Genomic DNA, 16568 nt, shown 5'->3' with positions numbered 1-16568 from the left:
TGCAGGGCACATGAGCCTCTGCCCATAGGAGAATCAAGCTCACCTCTCTCTGAGCGGCTTGACTCCTGGTTCCCCCTTGGTGATTTATGTATGCCACGGCCGTGGCATTGTCTGATTGAATTCTCACCGGGAACCCCTGCAATTTTGACGTCCAAGCCCTGAGGGCTAGTCGAGCAGCTCTGAGCTCCAAGATGTTGATGGGCAACTGCTTCTCTGGCTTTGCCCAAGTACCTTGGCGAGTGCAACCATCCAAAATTGCTCCCCAGCCCGTCAGGCTGGCGTCTGTGGTCACTATCTTCCAAGCCACTGGGCTGAAAGACTTCCCCTTCAGTAGATTCTGAGGGTCTAACCACCAACACAGACTTTGTCGGACTCTTGATGAGAGCGGCAACGGGATATCCAAGGCCTGTGGCCTTCTGCTCCATGCTGACAGGATGGCTGCCTGTAGGATGCGAGTGTGGCTCTGGGCGTATGGTACCGCCTCGAATGTGGCCACCATCTTGCCTAGTAACCTCATACATAGGCGAATAGTCGGTTCTTTCTTGCTTAGAACCAGTAGGATTAATTCCTTGATGGCTTTTACCTTCCTCAGAGGTAGGAACACTCCTTGTTGTTCTGTGTCTAATCTCATGCCGAGATATTCCAACTGCCTTGTGGGCTGGAAAGCTGACTTTTCTCGATTTAGGACCCAGCCGAACCTCTCGAGGTATTGGACCGTGAGGGCCACTGCTCGCTCCAAGCCGGGAGACGAGTGATCTATGACTAGGAGGTCGTCCAGGTATGCTAGGATCGTGACCCCTTGGATCCTTAGTTTGGCTAGGATTGGAGCTAGGACCTTCGTGAACACCCGGGGGGCCGTAGCCAACCCGAAGGGAAGCGCCACGAATTGGAAGTGACGCGAAGCCACCATGAAGCGTAGATATCTTTGATGTGGCTGATAAATTGGAACATGAAGGTAGGCATCCTTTATGTCTATGGACGCCATGAAGTCGTCCTTCTGGAGTGTGGCAGCTGCTGACCGCACGGATTCCATCCGAAATGAGCGGATCTTTAGATATGCATTTACCATCTTTAGGTCCAAAATTGGCCTGACATCTCCATTGGATTTTGGGATGATGAATAGGTTGGAGTAGAAACCCAGCCCCTGTTCCAGGACTGGTACCTCTACTATTACTTCCTGGGAAAGTAGATGATCTAATGCCGATCTTAATGCGGCTCCCTTTTCCGGATCGTTTGGAATCCTCGACTTCTGGAAATGAGGAGGAGGAAACCTTAGGAAATCTAATTTGTAGCCTGTGGCCACGGAAGACCGTACCCACTCGTCGGGAATGCTGGCTTCCCAAATCTCTGAAAAGAGTCGCAGCCTTCCCCCCACCTTCGTGGGTGGGGGCGCCCCTTCATAAGGTTGGCTTGGGGGCTGGTTTTGCTGGTTTGCGAAACCACTGCCTTTTGCCTCTAACAGCCTGTCCTTGTGATCTGCTGTTGAAGCCAAAGTTTGCTTTTGCAGGAGGCCGTCGATACTGCTTGGCATTAGAGGGCCCCTGCCCAGGGGAATACTGTCGTTTAAACGCAGGTCCCTGAACCTTCTTCTTAGTTGGCAAGAGAGTACTCTTGCCGTTTGAAATGGTCTGAATGTATTTATCTAGGTCTTCTCCGAAGAGTCGTCCTCCATGGAAGGGGAACCCTACCAGGAGCTTCTTGCATGGGGGCTCAGCCTCCCAGCTTTTTAACCATAAGAGTCTTCTCATATGGATAAGGGATAACGATAAACGTGACGCTTGCTGGATAGAATCCTTGATTGCGTCTACCGTAAAACATATGGCCTTAGGGACATCTGAAAATTTTTCTGCCTGCTGGGCCGGAATAAGTTTAAGCATCTGCTTAAATTGATCCGATAATGCTTGAGCGACCCCAATCGCAGCCACAGCTGGCTGTACTACTGCCCCTGCAGTAGTGAAGGAGTTCTTAAGTAGTGCTTCCAAGCGCTTATCAACTGGATCCTTGAACACCTGTATGTTTTCTACAGGGCATGTTAACGATCTGTTAACACATGAGATGGCTGCGTCCACTGCAGGAGTAGCCCATCTTTTGGAAAATTTTTCTTCCATAGGATATAGGACAGAGAACCTTTTAGGTGGTAAGAAGATCTTATCTGGCTTGTTCCAATCTTGGAACAAAATTCCCTCTAATAGAGGATGGATCGGAAACACAGCATTGCTTTGAGGCGCCCTCAGTGAGCCCAAAGCTGAAACCGTCGATACCTGGAGATCTGGTACTGGCAAGTTGAATGCCCTATGGACCAAGTCAGACAATCCTTGAATCCACCAGCTCTCCCTCAGGGAGACTGCCCCAGACTCCTCTGTATCCGGGTCTTCGATCCCTGAACCTACTTGGTCCTTGTCCAAGAGGTCGTCCAATTCCCCTGAGGAAAGGACCTCCTCTTCTGAGGGTCCGCGCTCGGGCGACGGAGATCTATTCCGCTTACTGCCCCGCATAGCTGCGGCTATCATTTTTCCCATGCCTTTCTGCATCTCTTTTAAAGAGGTGAGTAATACCTCCTCCGTGACCATCTTAGGGTTGGACTGACCCGCGTCAGCTCCAGCCCCAGATCCCGATGGCCCCAAGGCTCCCTGTAGGGAAAGCAGCGGCATAGCTTTGTCTGAGACCTCAGACTCTCTGGGGGAATCCCCACCTCTTGTACCCTCTGACCCGGATGCCATGGTACAATACCGAGGTACACCTGCTACCTATTGGTATTTGGAACTATAAAAGTTAATTGTCCAAACACCTGTTTGGGGGATAAAAAAATGCTTCCTCTCCCCTAGATGACTTTTTTTTTTTTTTTTTTTTTTCGTTTTTGTTTCAAATCCAGGAAAGAAAAAACATTCTGTCCCCCTGAGTAGTATTGCAAAGAAAAACTATGAGATGGAAAAGAAACAGCCTATTTCTAGGCTTGAAAAAACAGTCCTCTGAAGACTGCAATATCCTTTCTGGCCACTGTGTGTCCTTGGCGCCCCGTGCTGCCGCTCTGGTCTTTCTCCTCAGTTCCAAAGTATTGAATGGAACAAACAAGGAAGGGCCGCCCCTTCCTTTAAGCCACTGACCCGCCCTTCCCCCCCAGCAATCTCAAACAGGAAATGCCCCTCCCGACAGGGGGAGGGGGGGGATTTTGGGAGGAAGGGACCTCTCTGTTCCAGCAAACTGCAGCCTGCAGCCTGGAACCATGAGGAGGTCAGCGTTTTGCCTGCTTGCAGACTCTGAGGAGGAAGACTGAATGGAGCATCGCCTGGAGGCCTGCAGGTAAGCAAAGCTCTCTGACACACACATATATTTTTATATAACACAGGCCCCACTCAATGCTTTTCCAACACTACAAGGGAGGTCACATCTTATGGGGAATAATACATAGAGAGCCATCCTATCTTTATGATATGTGACTAGTTTGCCAGATGCAGTGCATAACTTTAGGCATGTCCCCTGTGACCCCCCAGAAAAAAACCTGCTAAGAACCAAGTTCCGCAAGTTTTCCCCTCACTTACCTGCTCCATGCCGCAGGACTTTGCCAAGCAAGAGGCCCAATCTTCCCCCATCTCCGTGGGGATGTCTAGACCTTCAGGCCCTGGGTTCCTATGAAGGATCCACTGTCCTGGGCCCATATAGCACCCTGGCAACAGAAAACTTTAGGTACCCAAAGGTTTCTAAGTTCTGGGCCCAGGGTCCAGCTCTCTAAAAAGAAAAGCATTATGGGCTATACCCCAAGGGTTTGGGGTCCGGTTACTGACCACTTTAGCGCTGAGGCTTTTTTGGACAGAACCGGTAGCTCACCTAATCCCAAGGATGCGGAGGCAAGCTAAACCATGACTAACACCTAAGACACTGGCGTAAAAACTGAGGTACTCCTCCTATGGGAGGGGGTTATATAGGGAGGGGCATTTCCTGTTTGAGATTGCCAGTGTCTACACCTGAAGGTACTCCATATAACCCATATAGTAATGAATGCCGCTCTGTGTCCCGTGATGTACGATAAAGAAAACTATTACGGGGAGCTGTACGCAGTTGAACAAAAGGGATGGCAGGCAGGAGAGAAAAAGGCAAAAATAAATGAATTCTTAGAAAAAGCTAGAGTACTCGAAAATCGAGGAGACGGAAAAATCAATCCTAGACAAACCAATAACGGAGGAAGAAATCAGTAGAGCACTAAGGAATTCGGCACCAAGAAAAAGCCCTGGAACCGATGAGTTCACAACATTTTATTTAAAAAAAAATGTAGGGAAATTTTGATCCCTAGGCTGTGTCAATCTATGAACAGGCTGGGATCGGAATACGAAGTGAGCAGGGAAGCCTTAGCAGCTACAATAACGGTAATCCCGAAAGAAGGGAAAGATGGGTCACTCTGCTCCGGATATAGGCCTATATCATTGCTTAATGCAGATATAAAATTGTTCGTAAAAGTTCTGGCAGAAAGAATGAAAAGGGTGATGACCATATTGGTCCATGCGGACCTGGTCAGATTTACCCCAGGAAGGGAGGGGAGGGACAATGGGGTGAGAGCCCTGCTCCTTCTCCAGAAAATAAAAGAGAATGGGTTCCCAGGTCTACTCCTGTCAATAGATGCAGAAAAAGCATTCGACAGGGTAGACTGGGAACTCATGATACCAACATTGGAAACTATGGGATATGGATCTAGGATGATCCAGTGGATAAAAACACCTCTACCATCACCCATCTGCTAGGATCAAAATTAACGGTACGTTATCCCGGGTTTTTGAGATGAAGAACGGAACAAGACAGGGCTGTCCCCTGTCACCCCTCCTGTTTGTGCTGTCCCTTGAGCCTCTCCTTGCTATGGTCCGAAATATCAAGGGTGTTAAGGTGGAAGAAGAAGAACATAAACTTTCCGCCTTTGCGGACGATATATTGTTCTATATTATTATTCCCAGGACCACATTACCGAATTTGCTCAAAACCCTGAAACAGTACGGTGAGATTTCAAACTTGAAAGTCAACAAAAAAAGACTGAGATTCTGGATGTTAACATCAGCAAAGGAGAAGAACAGCTTCTGAGAGATGAGTTTAATTTCCCATGGCAGAAGGAACTTAAGTATTTGGGCATTACATTGGCTAGCTCATTAAAAAAAAAAAAAAAAAAAATATACAAAATAAACTACATCCCTTTTCTTAGAAGAAATTAAAAAAACAACTAACAGACCAATATCATGGGTAGGATGAATTAACATTCTGAAGATGGTCTTTTTACCAAAGATACTGTATACATTTCAAATGTTACCAGTAGCAATACCTCAACCTTACTTCAGAGTGTTAAATACACTGTTATTGAATTATGTATGGAAGAACAAAAAACATAGAATCTCCCTAAGGGTATTAAAACAGGGAGGGCTGGCTGTCCCTGATATCAGGAAATACTATGATGCGGCGGTACTAACTAGGGTAGTTGAGTGGGCCAAAGATAAACAGGAAAAAAGGTGGGTAAAAATTGAATACGCAATGTCTAAGAAACAATTGGGAAGTATCATATGGAACCCCCCACAGTACAGAGCAGTGGACGATAATACACACGCTTTGACACAAAATGCACTAAGGATATGGGATAGGCTGCATAAACTAATAGATAGGGACTATAATTCACCCCTTATAGACTTAAAAGAAAATAAATATTTTGCACCCGGAAAAAAAAATAGTGGGAGGGAATTGGATAAGAAAGGAAAAAGCACAATTAAGAGATATAACAAAAAGAGGTAAAATTATGACACTCCAAGAGTTGAAACGTAAGGAAGAATTAATGATAAAAGATGAGTGGCGGTATTGCCAGCTGTCCCACTTTGTGCAGAACCTACCCCAGCCAATAGGGTCAGGGGAGGAGCTTACTTCACTGGAAAGGCTTTGTCTAGCAGAAAGCTCAAAGGGCATTACCTCAAAACTTTACAAACTGCTGCTGAAGGTGGACAAGCCGGAGATACCCCCATTCATCCAAAAATGGGAAAAGGAGTTGGGAACACAAAGGGATAAAATCACTATAGAAAAAAATTATAAATTTGACCCACTCCTCTGCCATTGATACCAGGACCTCAGAAATGAATTAGAAGTGTATAACAGGGTGGTATGCAACACCGGATAAAATAAGTAAATTCAGTGAGGGTCAGTCAGCAGACTGTTGGCGAGGATGTACAACAAGGGGAACATCGGCGCGTTTATGGTGGGACTGTCCTAAGATCAAAAAATACTGGGAGAAAATCCTGGGCTTAATAAAATAAATCACAAAGAAGGAGATTAAAAAAGACCCATGGGTAGTCTTATTCCACGGAGGTGATGAGGCAGTAAAACATTACAAAGAATCATTGACCCCCACATTTATTGAATGCAGCCAAAAGGATGATATAAAAAAAATGGCAGGAAGCCGAAAGCCCACTAATATGGGAATGGATAGACTCGGTGGAAGAAACATACAGGATGGAGGAGCTGAAATACTGTATAGGAGAGGAAAAAAATGGGGATTTAAAAGAGAAATTGAAAAATTGGACTGTGATAAGAGTAAAAATCAGGGAGAAAGGCAAAACACTACCAAAAGAGAAGAGTAGGAATAATGAGGATGGGGGAGGGATCGAGGTGTCTTAGTAGGTAATACTTAGAGCTGTTTTTATATGGTTAACTATCTGGCTGTCTCTACGGGAATTATAAAAGCCAATATACCTTATAGATTTTTTTTTATCAAGAGAAAAAAAAAAAAAAACTATAAATAAAACAAGCAAAAGAAAACCACAAATGATGCGAAACCGCAACAGAGACGTTATAAGACAAGAAATAATGAGCAAGTCTCTTGTTATTGGTGGAGTCTGAAGTGGAAAAAAAGAATGAAAAAAAAACTTTGCAATGTCTGTTTAAGCTATTTTGGCTACTGATCCAACATGGAAGTCGCACGAGCACAGATCACCCTTTCTATGTCCGACACTGGGAGCGAGAACTAGGTAAAAATCTGTCCCATGAAGAATAGGACAAGGTGTTCTACCTTACTTTTAAAATAACTTTGTCGTCCTATTCACAGGAACATAACTATAATACAGCGAACACACGACCGTTTTTCATGTCATGGAAAAAACTACGTTTTTCTCGACGTGATTCCTCTCAAGCCTGCCTTGCATACACATGATCGTGATAAAAAATGCTTGAGCAAAGCGCGGTGACGGACAACACGTACGACGGCACTACAAAGGGGAAGTTCCAATCGAATGGCGACACCCTGTGGGCTGATTATGCAAATTTCCCCTCTCATAACTTGCTTCTGAACATGTGCGTTTTTTTCCCCTGTTAAAGCCTACACACGACCGTTTTTCATGACAAGAAAAAAAAACGACGACATGAAAAACAACAAAAAAACAAAAAAAGAGCAGGTTCTAAATTTTGAATGGCCATTTTTCTCGTGGAGCCCTCCACACGGTCGTTTTTAATGACCAATTTAAAAAAATGCATTTTTCTCGTCATGAAAAACGGTCGTGTGTACGCGGCATTAGATTATGGGGGGGGCACATTATTACATCTATGGTGGTCTTGTTGGAAAATAAAAAACATTTTGGTTGGCTAGATTTAAACTCAGCTATGTGGTCACTGGTAAAAATTGACAGGAGACTCCTGAGGTAGCGATTCTCTCTTTAATTCCTGGGTCAATTAAATCAATTAAAAGGTCAATATTTGTGGGGTTTTTTGATGGCAGGAATAGCCTTAATTCCAAGACATTGGAATCAACAATATGGGAATGGGTAGTAGAGATGAACCATATAATGCAGATGGTAGAGCCAATAGGTATAGCAAATAATGGTGAATGTAACTTCTGGGAAGTCTGGGCCCCGTGGGTGGAGTTGCCTGAGTCTCCTCAAATGTTATCTTTCTGTAACTGTTGGGATCTTGCCTGTTTTTTGTTTTGGTGTGCGGGCTGTTTGTTGTGTGTTTTGTTTGGTGATGTTGTATTTATGTCTTTGTTTTTTTTGTGCATGCATGTATATAAAAATTGGCATTGATAGCGAATATGACGGCACGTTATATTTAGGCAAATTTTTTCAGTTCTTTATTTTGTGAAAATGCAAGTAGGAATGGAAAATATAAAACTTGGCTAACTTAGGGATATTTAGGCCATGGTCACTAAGCATTTCCCTTTCCTTTCTATTTTTCTCTTTGTATCATTGTTGTACAATGCCATTCTTTTCAATACAAATATATTAAAAACAAATACCCAATCAGCTATCATCTTCTACTAAGGGAGGCCAACATCCAATTGGTTGCCATAGGCAATATATGTTTTTCCTTTGCAGCAATTCGTATAGATAACATGACACTTACAGCTTGGTTTCTCTTCACTGAAGCGATGCATATCAAGCAAGTCACAGCTCCAGACTGAAAAGCCTCGCTCATGTATTGTTTGGTGCGCGCCAATTCACTGACATCGCCATCTGTGAAGGTAAAGTAATCACATGGAAAGAAAACATTTTAGTATGCCAGTCCAAAACATGTCATGTAGATGTATGCCTTTCACCTGACATCTAGTGTTCAAACTAGCATAAAGGAGACGGGTGAGGATAAAAAAAAAAATGAGGGGTGCTATACAGGTTTCATAGCAATAAACTGGCTTTACTCCTAAGATCCCTTTCACACTGGAGCGGTTTGCAGGAGCTATTACGTTAAAAATAGCGACTGCAATCCGACCCTAAAAAGCTTCTGCCGTTTCTACAGTGTGAAAACCCGAGGGCTTTCACACTGGAGTGGTGCACTAGCAGGACGGGAAAAAAAGTCCTGCTAGCCACATCTTTGGAGCGGTGAAGGAGTGGTGTGTATACCGCTCCTTCACCGCTCCCACCCATTGAAATCGATGGGACAGTGCGGCTATACCGCTGGAAATGCGGTATTACAGAGGTGCATTGCCGGCGTTTTTTTTACCCTTTCTCGGCCGCTAGCGGGGGGGGGTAAAAGCATTCACGCTAGCAGTCGAATAGCGCCGCTTTACCGCCACCGCACCTCCCACCCCAGTGTGAAAGGGGCCTTAGTGAGTTACACATCTGGAACAAGCGTGCAGGTCAGAGTTTTCACACATCATTAAATACGGTACCTCCATTTTCCAGGTCAATATTTCAGGCAGCATTATTTATATAGCTTATGGGCACAAACCAGTTAAAAAAACTTTTCTAAACCCTATATGCATTTAAAATAACATTATTGCATTTGCAGAGACACAACAGCCTAAAAAATTATACTAAACATACAGGGGCAGATCCACATACATCTGCGCCGAGCGCAGCGTATGTAAGATACACTACGCCGCTGTAACTTACTTTGATTTGAATCCTCAACGAATTTGCGTCGTAAGTTACGGCGGCGTAGTGTATCTCTCGCGGCGTAAGGGCGCGGAATTCAAATTCGGCGGGTAGGGGGTGTGTTTCATTTAAATGAAGCGTGTCCCCGTGCTGTCACATGACTCAGCTCTTGCCCTGCCAGGGAAACATAAGCAAGAGGCGCTTCTAGTCCTCGGCTGCTGGTCATATGTTCAAATTAAAACATAAATAAAAAAGCAGCCTTTGGATTACAGAGTAAAATTAGTTCATATCAATGTCTTAGAATAACAGGGAAGTGAAGCCTCCATCAATCTACATATAATATCCCCCACCCCCACTGTGTTTAGCGGGCATGGAGTAGGGAGGGGAGGGAGTGGGCTGGCATTTAACACTGTGTATACCGCCCACATGTGTGACTCTATAGTCACATGAGCTGCTCAATGTGATAGGGAGAAATGCTCAGAATAGAAACTCACTACAAACCAAATCTATGCAGAGCTGCCAACACTTCTCTGCAAAATCCCCAACTGCAATGGGGACATAAACAGAAGGGGAAGATAGAGAGCAGAAGGATCAACCAGTTTTTTTGCAGAATACAGAAAACACATCTCATAGTGACTGAGTATGGACAGAATGCAATTCACCATTTTTTTGATATGGGTTTAGTGACACATTAACCTCTATAGTCATAATGCATATATAAGGGTTTTAAATACAACATGATATATAATACCTTTACAATGAAGCTAATCTGGCTTAAAGAACATGACTTTTAGTAAATGTAGTACATTAATAAAAGGCTATATTGTCCATGTAGAAGGATATGGGAGCTGACCACTGTAGTTCACTACTATGAGCTTGGAGTAGCCTTTCCAAAAGTGCAACAGTTCCTAAGAGCATTAAAGCCCAACTTCAGAAATATGAAAGAAATAAAAAAAATTAAAAAATCCATCCCTGCAATGGGAGCCCCCGTACTACAAAGGTTAAATGCTCATCATGTCTAGGGATAGAGGAATAAGGAGAAATACTTACCTTAGTTCTCGCTTCAGCAGGATCCCTCCAGCACTGCATTCCCATGCAGCTGCCTGTCTGCAGGTGGGGCCTACACTCACGTAGAACATGCAATATAGTATGTAAAACAGTTGGACAAAAAGTCGCGCACACCTAGACTTAATAATCTACCACAACGCTCATGAAAAATATATTCCTAGAGCTGCCACTTGAAATGTATAAATGCCAATATAGTATAGCAATAAGGATCCCAGTCATTTTTTACATGTCAACCGTGGCACTTAGAAAATAATAATTTGTTCATTTAGGAATTGTGAAAAAAAAAATTCTTTTGCCTTTTGTAAATAGAAAAAAAAAAAAAAAAGTTAACCTCTCTCTCAGAGCTAGGACAGATATAGGAACATTTTGGCAATGAATCCAAAAGATTATAGTAAAGTTGGCCACAAACTAGTAGAATCTTGCTTGAAAATTTGCATTTTTGGAAAGTTTGTTTGATTTTCTAATCATTAGTGGGGTCAAATCACCGCTTGTTTTTGACCGTAGCGACAAGAAAAAGGAGCAGGCTGGGAAATTTTGCTCAAATTAACAAGTTTCCAATGGCTTTTCATTCAGGAAATTCCAAAAATCGAACAATCAGGCTGGGTTCACACTGCAGCACGCTCTGGCTCACAGCAGGAGTCTGGTGCGTCCCCATTTACTGTTTCAGGTCCAATTTCAGCCTGGATTTGGACCTGAAACAGACCAAAAGACGCAGAGGACTCCTGTGCAATTCCACGGAGAGATGGTCACAATCTCCTTCTATTTGACTTGGATGTGGGAAAAGTTGCATCAAATTCGCAACATTGTAAACCCAGCCTAAAAGCAAACATCATTTTAAAGTACTTTTGAGCGATATTTGCCAAGTCTCTGTAGGCATTGAATGTACCTATGAAAATCTACCAGGATAAGGCCAGCTTTACAGTGTAAACTATTTTCTGTCTGGCTACATCAGTGAGTAGAAGTTATTATATTCATACATTTAAAGAAATATCTCTTTCACATACATAAATCTAAAAATGATTCTAGAAGACTTTAAAGCGGTTGTTAAGCCTAAAATATTTTTTTTACCTTAATGCATTCCCTGCATTAAAGGAAAAACATTTATGTATGTATATTGACCCCTCACCCCCTTTCTACTTACCTGAGCCCAATCTTTATCCAGAGCTGTGCCCATCTTCTCTCCACTCTCATGGGCTATGCAGAGAGTAGTGGGAGCTATTGGCCCTCACTGCTGTCAAAAGAATCTTGTGATGAGGGGGGTGGGGCCAAACCTACAGATGTGTCTACAGACGCAGCCAACGCAGCTCAGGTACAAGGCTGCAGGTGTGACACTATACCTGAAAACAATGCATGCATCATACATACTAGGGGGGAGTACAACTGGGGGAATCAATGGTGGAGAAGGACCTGGGTGTTCTGGTAGATCATAGACTTAATAACAGCATGCAATGCCAAGCTGCTATTTTCCTTTCTTGTATTAAGAGGTGGGGGAGAGGGAGGAGAAGGAGGAGAAGGAGGAGGAGAAAGAGAAGGAGAAGGAGGAGAAGGAGAAGAGAGGGAGAGGGCTAATTTTGCCCCTGTACAAATCATTAGTAAGGCCTCAGCTGGAATATGCAAGTTCAGTTTTGGGCTTCATTTCACAACAAAGGATATTGGGGAACTGGGGAAAGTGCAGAGAAAGGTGACCAAACCAATAAAGAGGAACGGAGGAGCTCAGCTATGAGGAAATATTAGAGGAACTGAATTTATTCTCTTAAGGGGGTACACATAAGTGGTCCAAATACGGAAATATTTCTTCACAGTAAGAGCTGTGAACATGTGAAATAGACTCCCTCAAGAGATGGTTCTGGCCAGTAGATTATTTAAAAAAAGGTCTGGAATCTTTCCTAGATACACGTAATAACTGGATACTATTATTTATAGGTAAAGTTGATCCAGGGATCATCAGATTGCCCCAGGGAATGGAGAGGGGGGCACAAAGGATTTTTTTTTACCCCTGCTGGAGTAAATTGGATCATGCTTTATTAGTGTTGTCTTCCTCTGAATCAACTGTGGGTAGAGGGTTTTGTATACAGGAGTGTATAAAAAAAAAAATGTTTCCCTTCTATTGGCGGAACTGGATGGACTTGTGTCTTTTTTCAACCAGCCTAATCATGTAAAACAATGCAATTAGTGGAATACCACATATCAACGTAACTACAGTAACACAGCAAAAGGCACCCTAAATGATTATCCGCTCCCCCCTTTAATATCCTGCTTTATAAGGAGTTACAATTTTACTTACACTGCCACCTACTAATGTAAACTAGTAACATAGCTTATCAAGTTAGAAACTGTAACCAATTCTGTGGTGACATCACACTGAGGAAAACAATATTTCACTCTTACATAGTGTTATTGATTGATGATGTACAGCAATCACAGCATTTGTGTTGGCCAAGTACCACTAGAGTCATACCATTTACAAAGTGGAGTTACCACCTTACCACACTGTGATGAAGAAATAGAATTACCTGTTTGGTTTGTGTAGGTTGTAAAGGTTAAATCTAATATTTTGTTCTGTTTCCCTTCAGAATCTTCATCTTCATCATCATCATCTTCATCTGATGAGCTATAATTGTCTTCCACGATCTTTCTTACCAATGCCTGATTGGCTTTTTGGATCTCTTCAAACTTCTTCTTGGAGCTATCCACTTTAAAAAAAAAAAAGAAACACAAAACATAACACATCTATGACAAAAATCTTACAAAAGGTACCTGGCAGATAAAGGAACAAGATTATGAATCTACAGTATACTTCACTTTATGTCTTATAAGTATGCATTCATGTAGAACTGGGGTTGCATCACACAATGTGACTTTCATACACATGCCCAAAGAAGAAGTTAAAGTGACTGTAAAGACGAACATGTTTTCCTGCTATGTGCACATAGTTGCACATAGCAGCCCAGAACCTCCTCTTCTGGGGTCCCACACTGGCGCTCTTAGCTCCTCCTCTTCTCGGTGTGCCACTATAGCAAGTCACATGCTATGGGAGAACATATGCGGGCTTGCGCCTGAGCCAGGCTGTGTGCATCCATAGACACAAAATGCGCTCGGCCCAGCCCCCGCTCACACCTACTTTTTATTTTTTTATACAAAAACCAAGAAAAAAAAAAAGTAGTCAAGTACATAAAGAACAAAATAAATTAACAGCACCGTTTCAGTGCCTTGAAAAGGTATTTATACCCGCACCCAAAAACTTAAAATTTATTTTATGCGATAGACCAATGTTTCTCAACTCCAGTCCTCAAGTACCCCCCTCTCCTTGGTATCCATACCTGCAAGGTGACCCTAATATTCATTATTCACAGCCATACGGCCTATTCCACTGCCCTAAATTATATCCTCGGATTGGATTAACATTGCCCTTTGTGACTAGTGCTCTAGTATATTTCAGCATTGTGCACTGACACCTATTTTTCAATCTAGTCTCCAGGCACATCCCCGATCAGTGGAATTATCTACAACATAATTAATTTAGGGGGGGCCTGGCATTTAGAGGGTTGTAACACTCCTGCAGGAGATGGTGAATGTGGTATGCAAGATTGTGGTGGCCACCTGCGTCCTTATCCAGACTAGTGTCTTTTTAATGGTGTCTTGTCGATACGTGTATTTTTTTCATGATTTATTAAAGAATTTCATATGTGGATGTAAAATAAAATAATTATAGTCTCACCCAGTAGTCCCCCACTGATAAATTCTTTGAAATCTTTTATTTCACCCCCCTACTTCATACGCCATATTATTTTAGAGGGACTCATCTAGTTGGTTTTTCTGCATTATTAGCATACCACTTGGTAACGGGTCTCCATTGGGCAAGTGTGACACTTGCAGCTTGCATCTGTTTCACACACCCTGACTACTGTGGAGGAGCCTTGTATACCTTCATCTGATTTGTTACCAGTCCTCAAGTACCCCCAACAAGTCATGTTTTCAGGATTTCCCTCAGATGAAGCGGCTGTGGTAAATACTAAGGCAGTAAAACTGATTAAATGACCTGTGCAAAATAATGGAAAGCCTGAAAACATGACCTGTTGGGGGTACTTGAGGACTGGGAGTTGAGAAACGCTGTGATAGACCAACACAAAAAGTGGCTGATAATTGTGAGGTGGAAGGAAAATGATAAATGGTGTTCAAAATCTTTTACAAATAAGTATCTGAAAAGTGTGGTGTGGATGGTATTCAGCCTCCTAAATAAAATCTAGTGTAACCAATTGCATTCAGATGTCACCTTATTAGTAAATAGAGTCCACCTGTGTGTAATTTAATTTCAGTATAAATACAGCTGTTCTGGGAAACCCTCAGAGATTTTTTAGAGAACCTTAGTGAACAGCATTACGAAGGCCAAGAATAAAATTGGAGAAGTTTAAAGCAGGGTTAGGTTATAAAAAATGTCCCTCAGCTTTGAACATCTCACGGAGCACTGTTCAATCCATCATCTGAAAATGGAAAGAGTATGGCACAACTGCAAACCTACCAAGACACGACCATCCACCTAAACTGACCGGCCGGGCAAGGAGAGCATTCATCAGAGAAGCAGTCAAGAGGCCCATTGTAACTCTGGAGGAGCTTCAGAGATCCACAGCTCAGGTGAGAGAATCTGTCCACAGGACAACTATTAGGCATGCACTCCACAAATCTCGCCTTTATGAAAGAGTGGCAAGAAGAAAGCCATAAGAAGTCCTGTTTGCAGTTTGGGAGAAGCCATGTGGGGGACACAGCAAACATGTGGAAGAAGGTGCTCTGGTCAGATGAGACCAAAATTTTACATTTTGGCCTAAAAGCAAAACACTACATGTGATGTAAAACTAACATTGCACATCAACCTGAACACACCATCCCCACTGTGAAACATGGTGGTGGCAGCATCATGTTGTGGGGATGCTTTTCTTCAGCAGGGACAGGAAGCTGGTTAGAGTTGATGGGAAGATGGATGGAGCCAAATACAAAGCAAACTTAGAAAAAAAAACTGTAAGAGTCTGCAAAAGACTTAAGACTGGGGCGGAGTTACACCTTCCAGCAAAAAAAACAACTCTAAACATACAGCCAGAGCTACAATGGAATGGTTTAGATCAAAGCATATTCATGTGTTAGAATGGCCCAGTCAAAGTCCAGACTGAAATCCAATTGAGAATCTGTGGCAAGACTTGAAAATTGCTTTTCACATACACTCTCCATCCAATCTGACAGAACTTTAGCTATTTTGCAAAGAAGAATGTGAAAAACATTTATCATTTTCTTCCCACTTGATAATTATGTGCCACTTTGTGTTGGTCCATCACATAAAACCCAATGATACATTTACGTTTTTGGATGTTACATGACAAAATGTGAAAAATTGCAAGGGATATGGTTGAACTGGATGGACTTTTTTTTCAGGCTGACTAACTATGTATGTGTACTTTATTAAGGCACTGTAGCTAAAGAGCAATGTTGACATACAGTGAAAATGCATCAAATGCGTATAAACAAGAATACATATACACTATATTACCAGAAGTATTGTGACACCTGTCTGTACACGCACATGAACTTAATGGTATCCCAGTCTTAGTCTGTAGGGTTCAATATTGAGTTTGCCCACCCTTTGCAGAAATAACAGCTTAAAAGGTGAAGACCAGCCTGTGCTCATATGGCTGGGCTTCACCTATGGGTCACAGAAGGGCAATTCGTTCTGCACTCCTCTGACCCATTTTCAGCAGAGAGTGGTCTAAAGTCCATTCTCCGCTAGGTGCCTGGACTGATGCCTGACTCAGCCTCTCAGCGAATCCACTGAGAGACTGAGACAGCCCCCCCCTCCACAGCTCAGCGCTCCAATGAGCGTGGAGGAGCAGTGCAGGAGAGATGCTATATGACAGTCATCAGCTCTCCGCTCAGGGATCTGCGAGAACCGAGCCATCGGCGAGGCGATTATGGTGTGGGCTTGTTTTTCAGGGCTTGAGCTCGGCCCCTTAGTTCAAGTGAAGGGAACTCTTGAGCCGTCAGCATACCAAGACATTTTGGACAATTTCATGCTCCCAACTTTGTGGGAACAGTTTGGGAATGGGCCCTTCCTGTTCCAACATGACTGAGCACCAGTGCACAAAGCAAGGTCCATAAAGACATGGATGAGTGCGTTTTGGGTGGAGGAACTTGACTGGC

General features: G+C 43.1%; 1 protein-coding gene across 2 annotated transcripts in view; it reads right to left on the bottom strand.

Moving 5' to 3' along the window:
* The window catches only part of NFXL1 (nuclear transcription factor, X-box binding like 1), a 127229-nt gene that overhangs the window by 102585 nt on the left and 8076 nt on the right, over nt 1–16568 (bottom strand). For both annotated transcript variants that reach the window (XM_040334972.1, XM_040334979.1), the window contains exons 3-4: nt 12899–13078; nt 8350–8459 (exon numbers count right to left, since the gene is read on the bottom strand). In XM_040334972.1, coding sequence (XP_040190906.1) covers nt 8350–8459; nt 12899–13078 — 290 coding nt within the window. The remainder of the gene's footprint in view (nt 1–8349; nt 8460–12898; nt 13079–16568) is intronic.

This window comes from Rana temporaria, chromosome 1 (genome assembly GCF_905171775.1).
Source record: "Rana temporaria chromosome 1, aRanTem1.1, whole genome shotgun sequence".
Classification (NCBI taxonomy): Eukaryota; Metazoa; Chordata; class Amphibia; order Anura; family Ranidae; genus Rana; species Rana temporaria.
The sequence above is the reverse complement of the archived record's forward strand: the minus strand, read 5'-3'. Positions and strand labels throughout refer to the sequence as shown.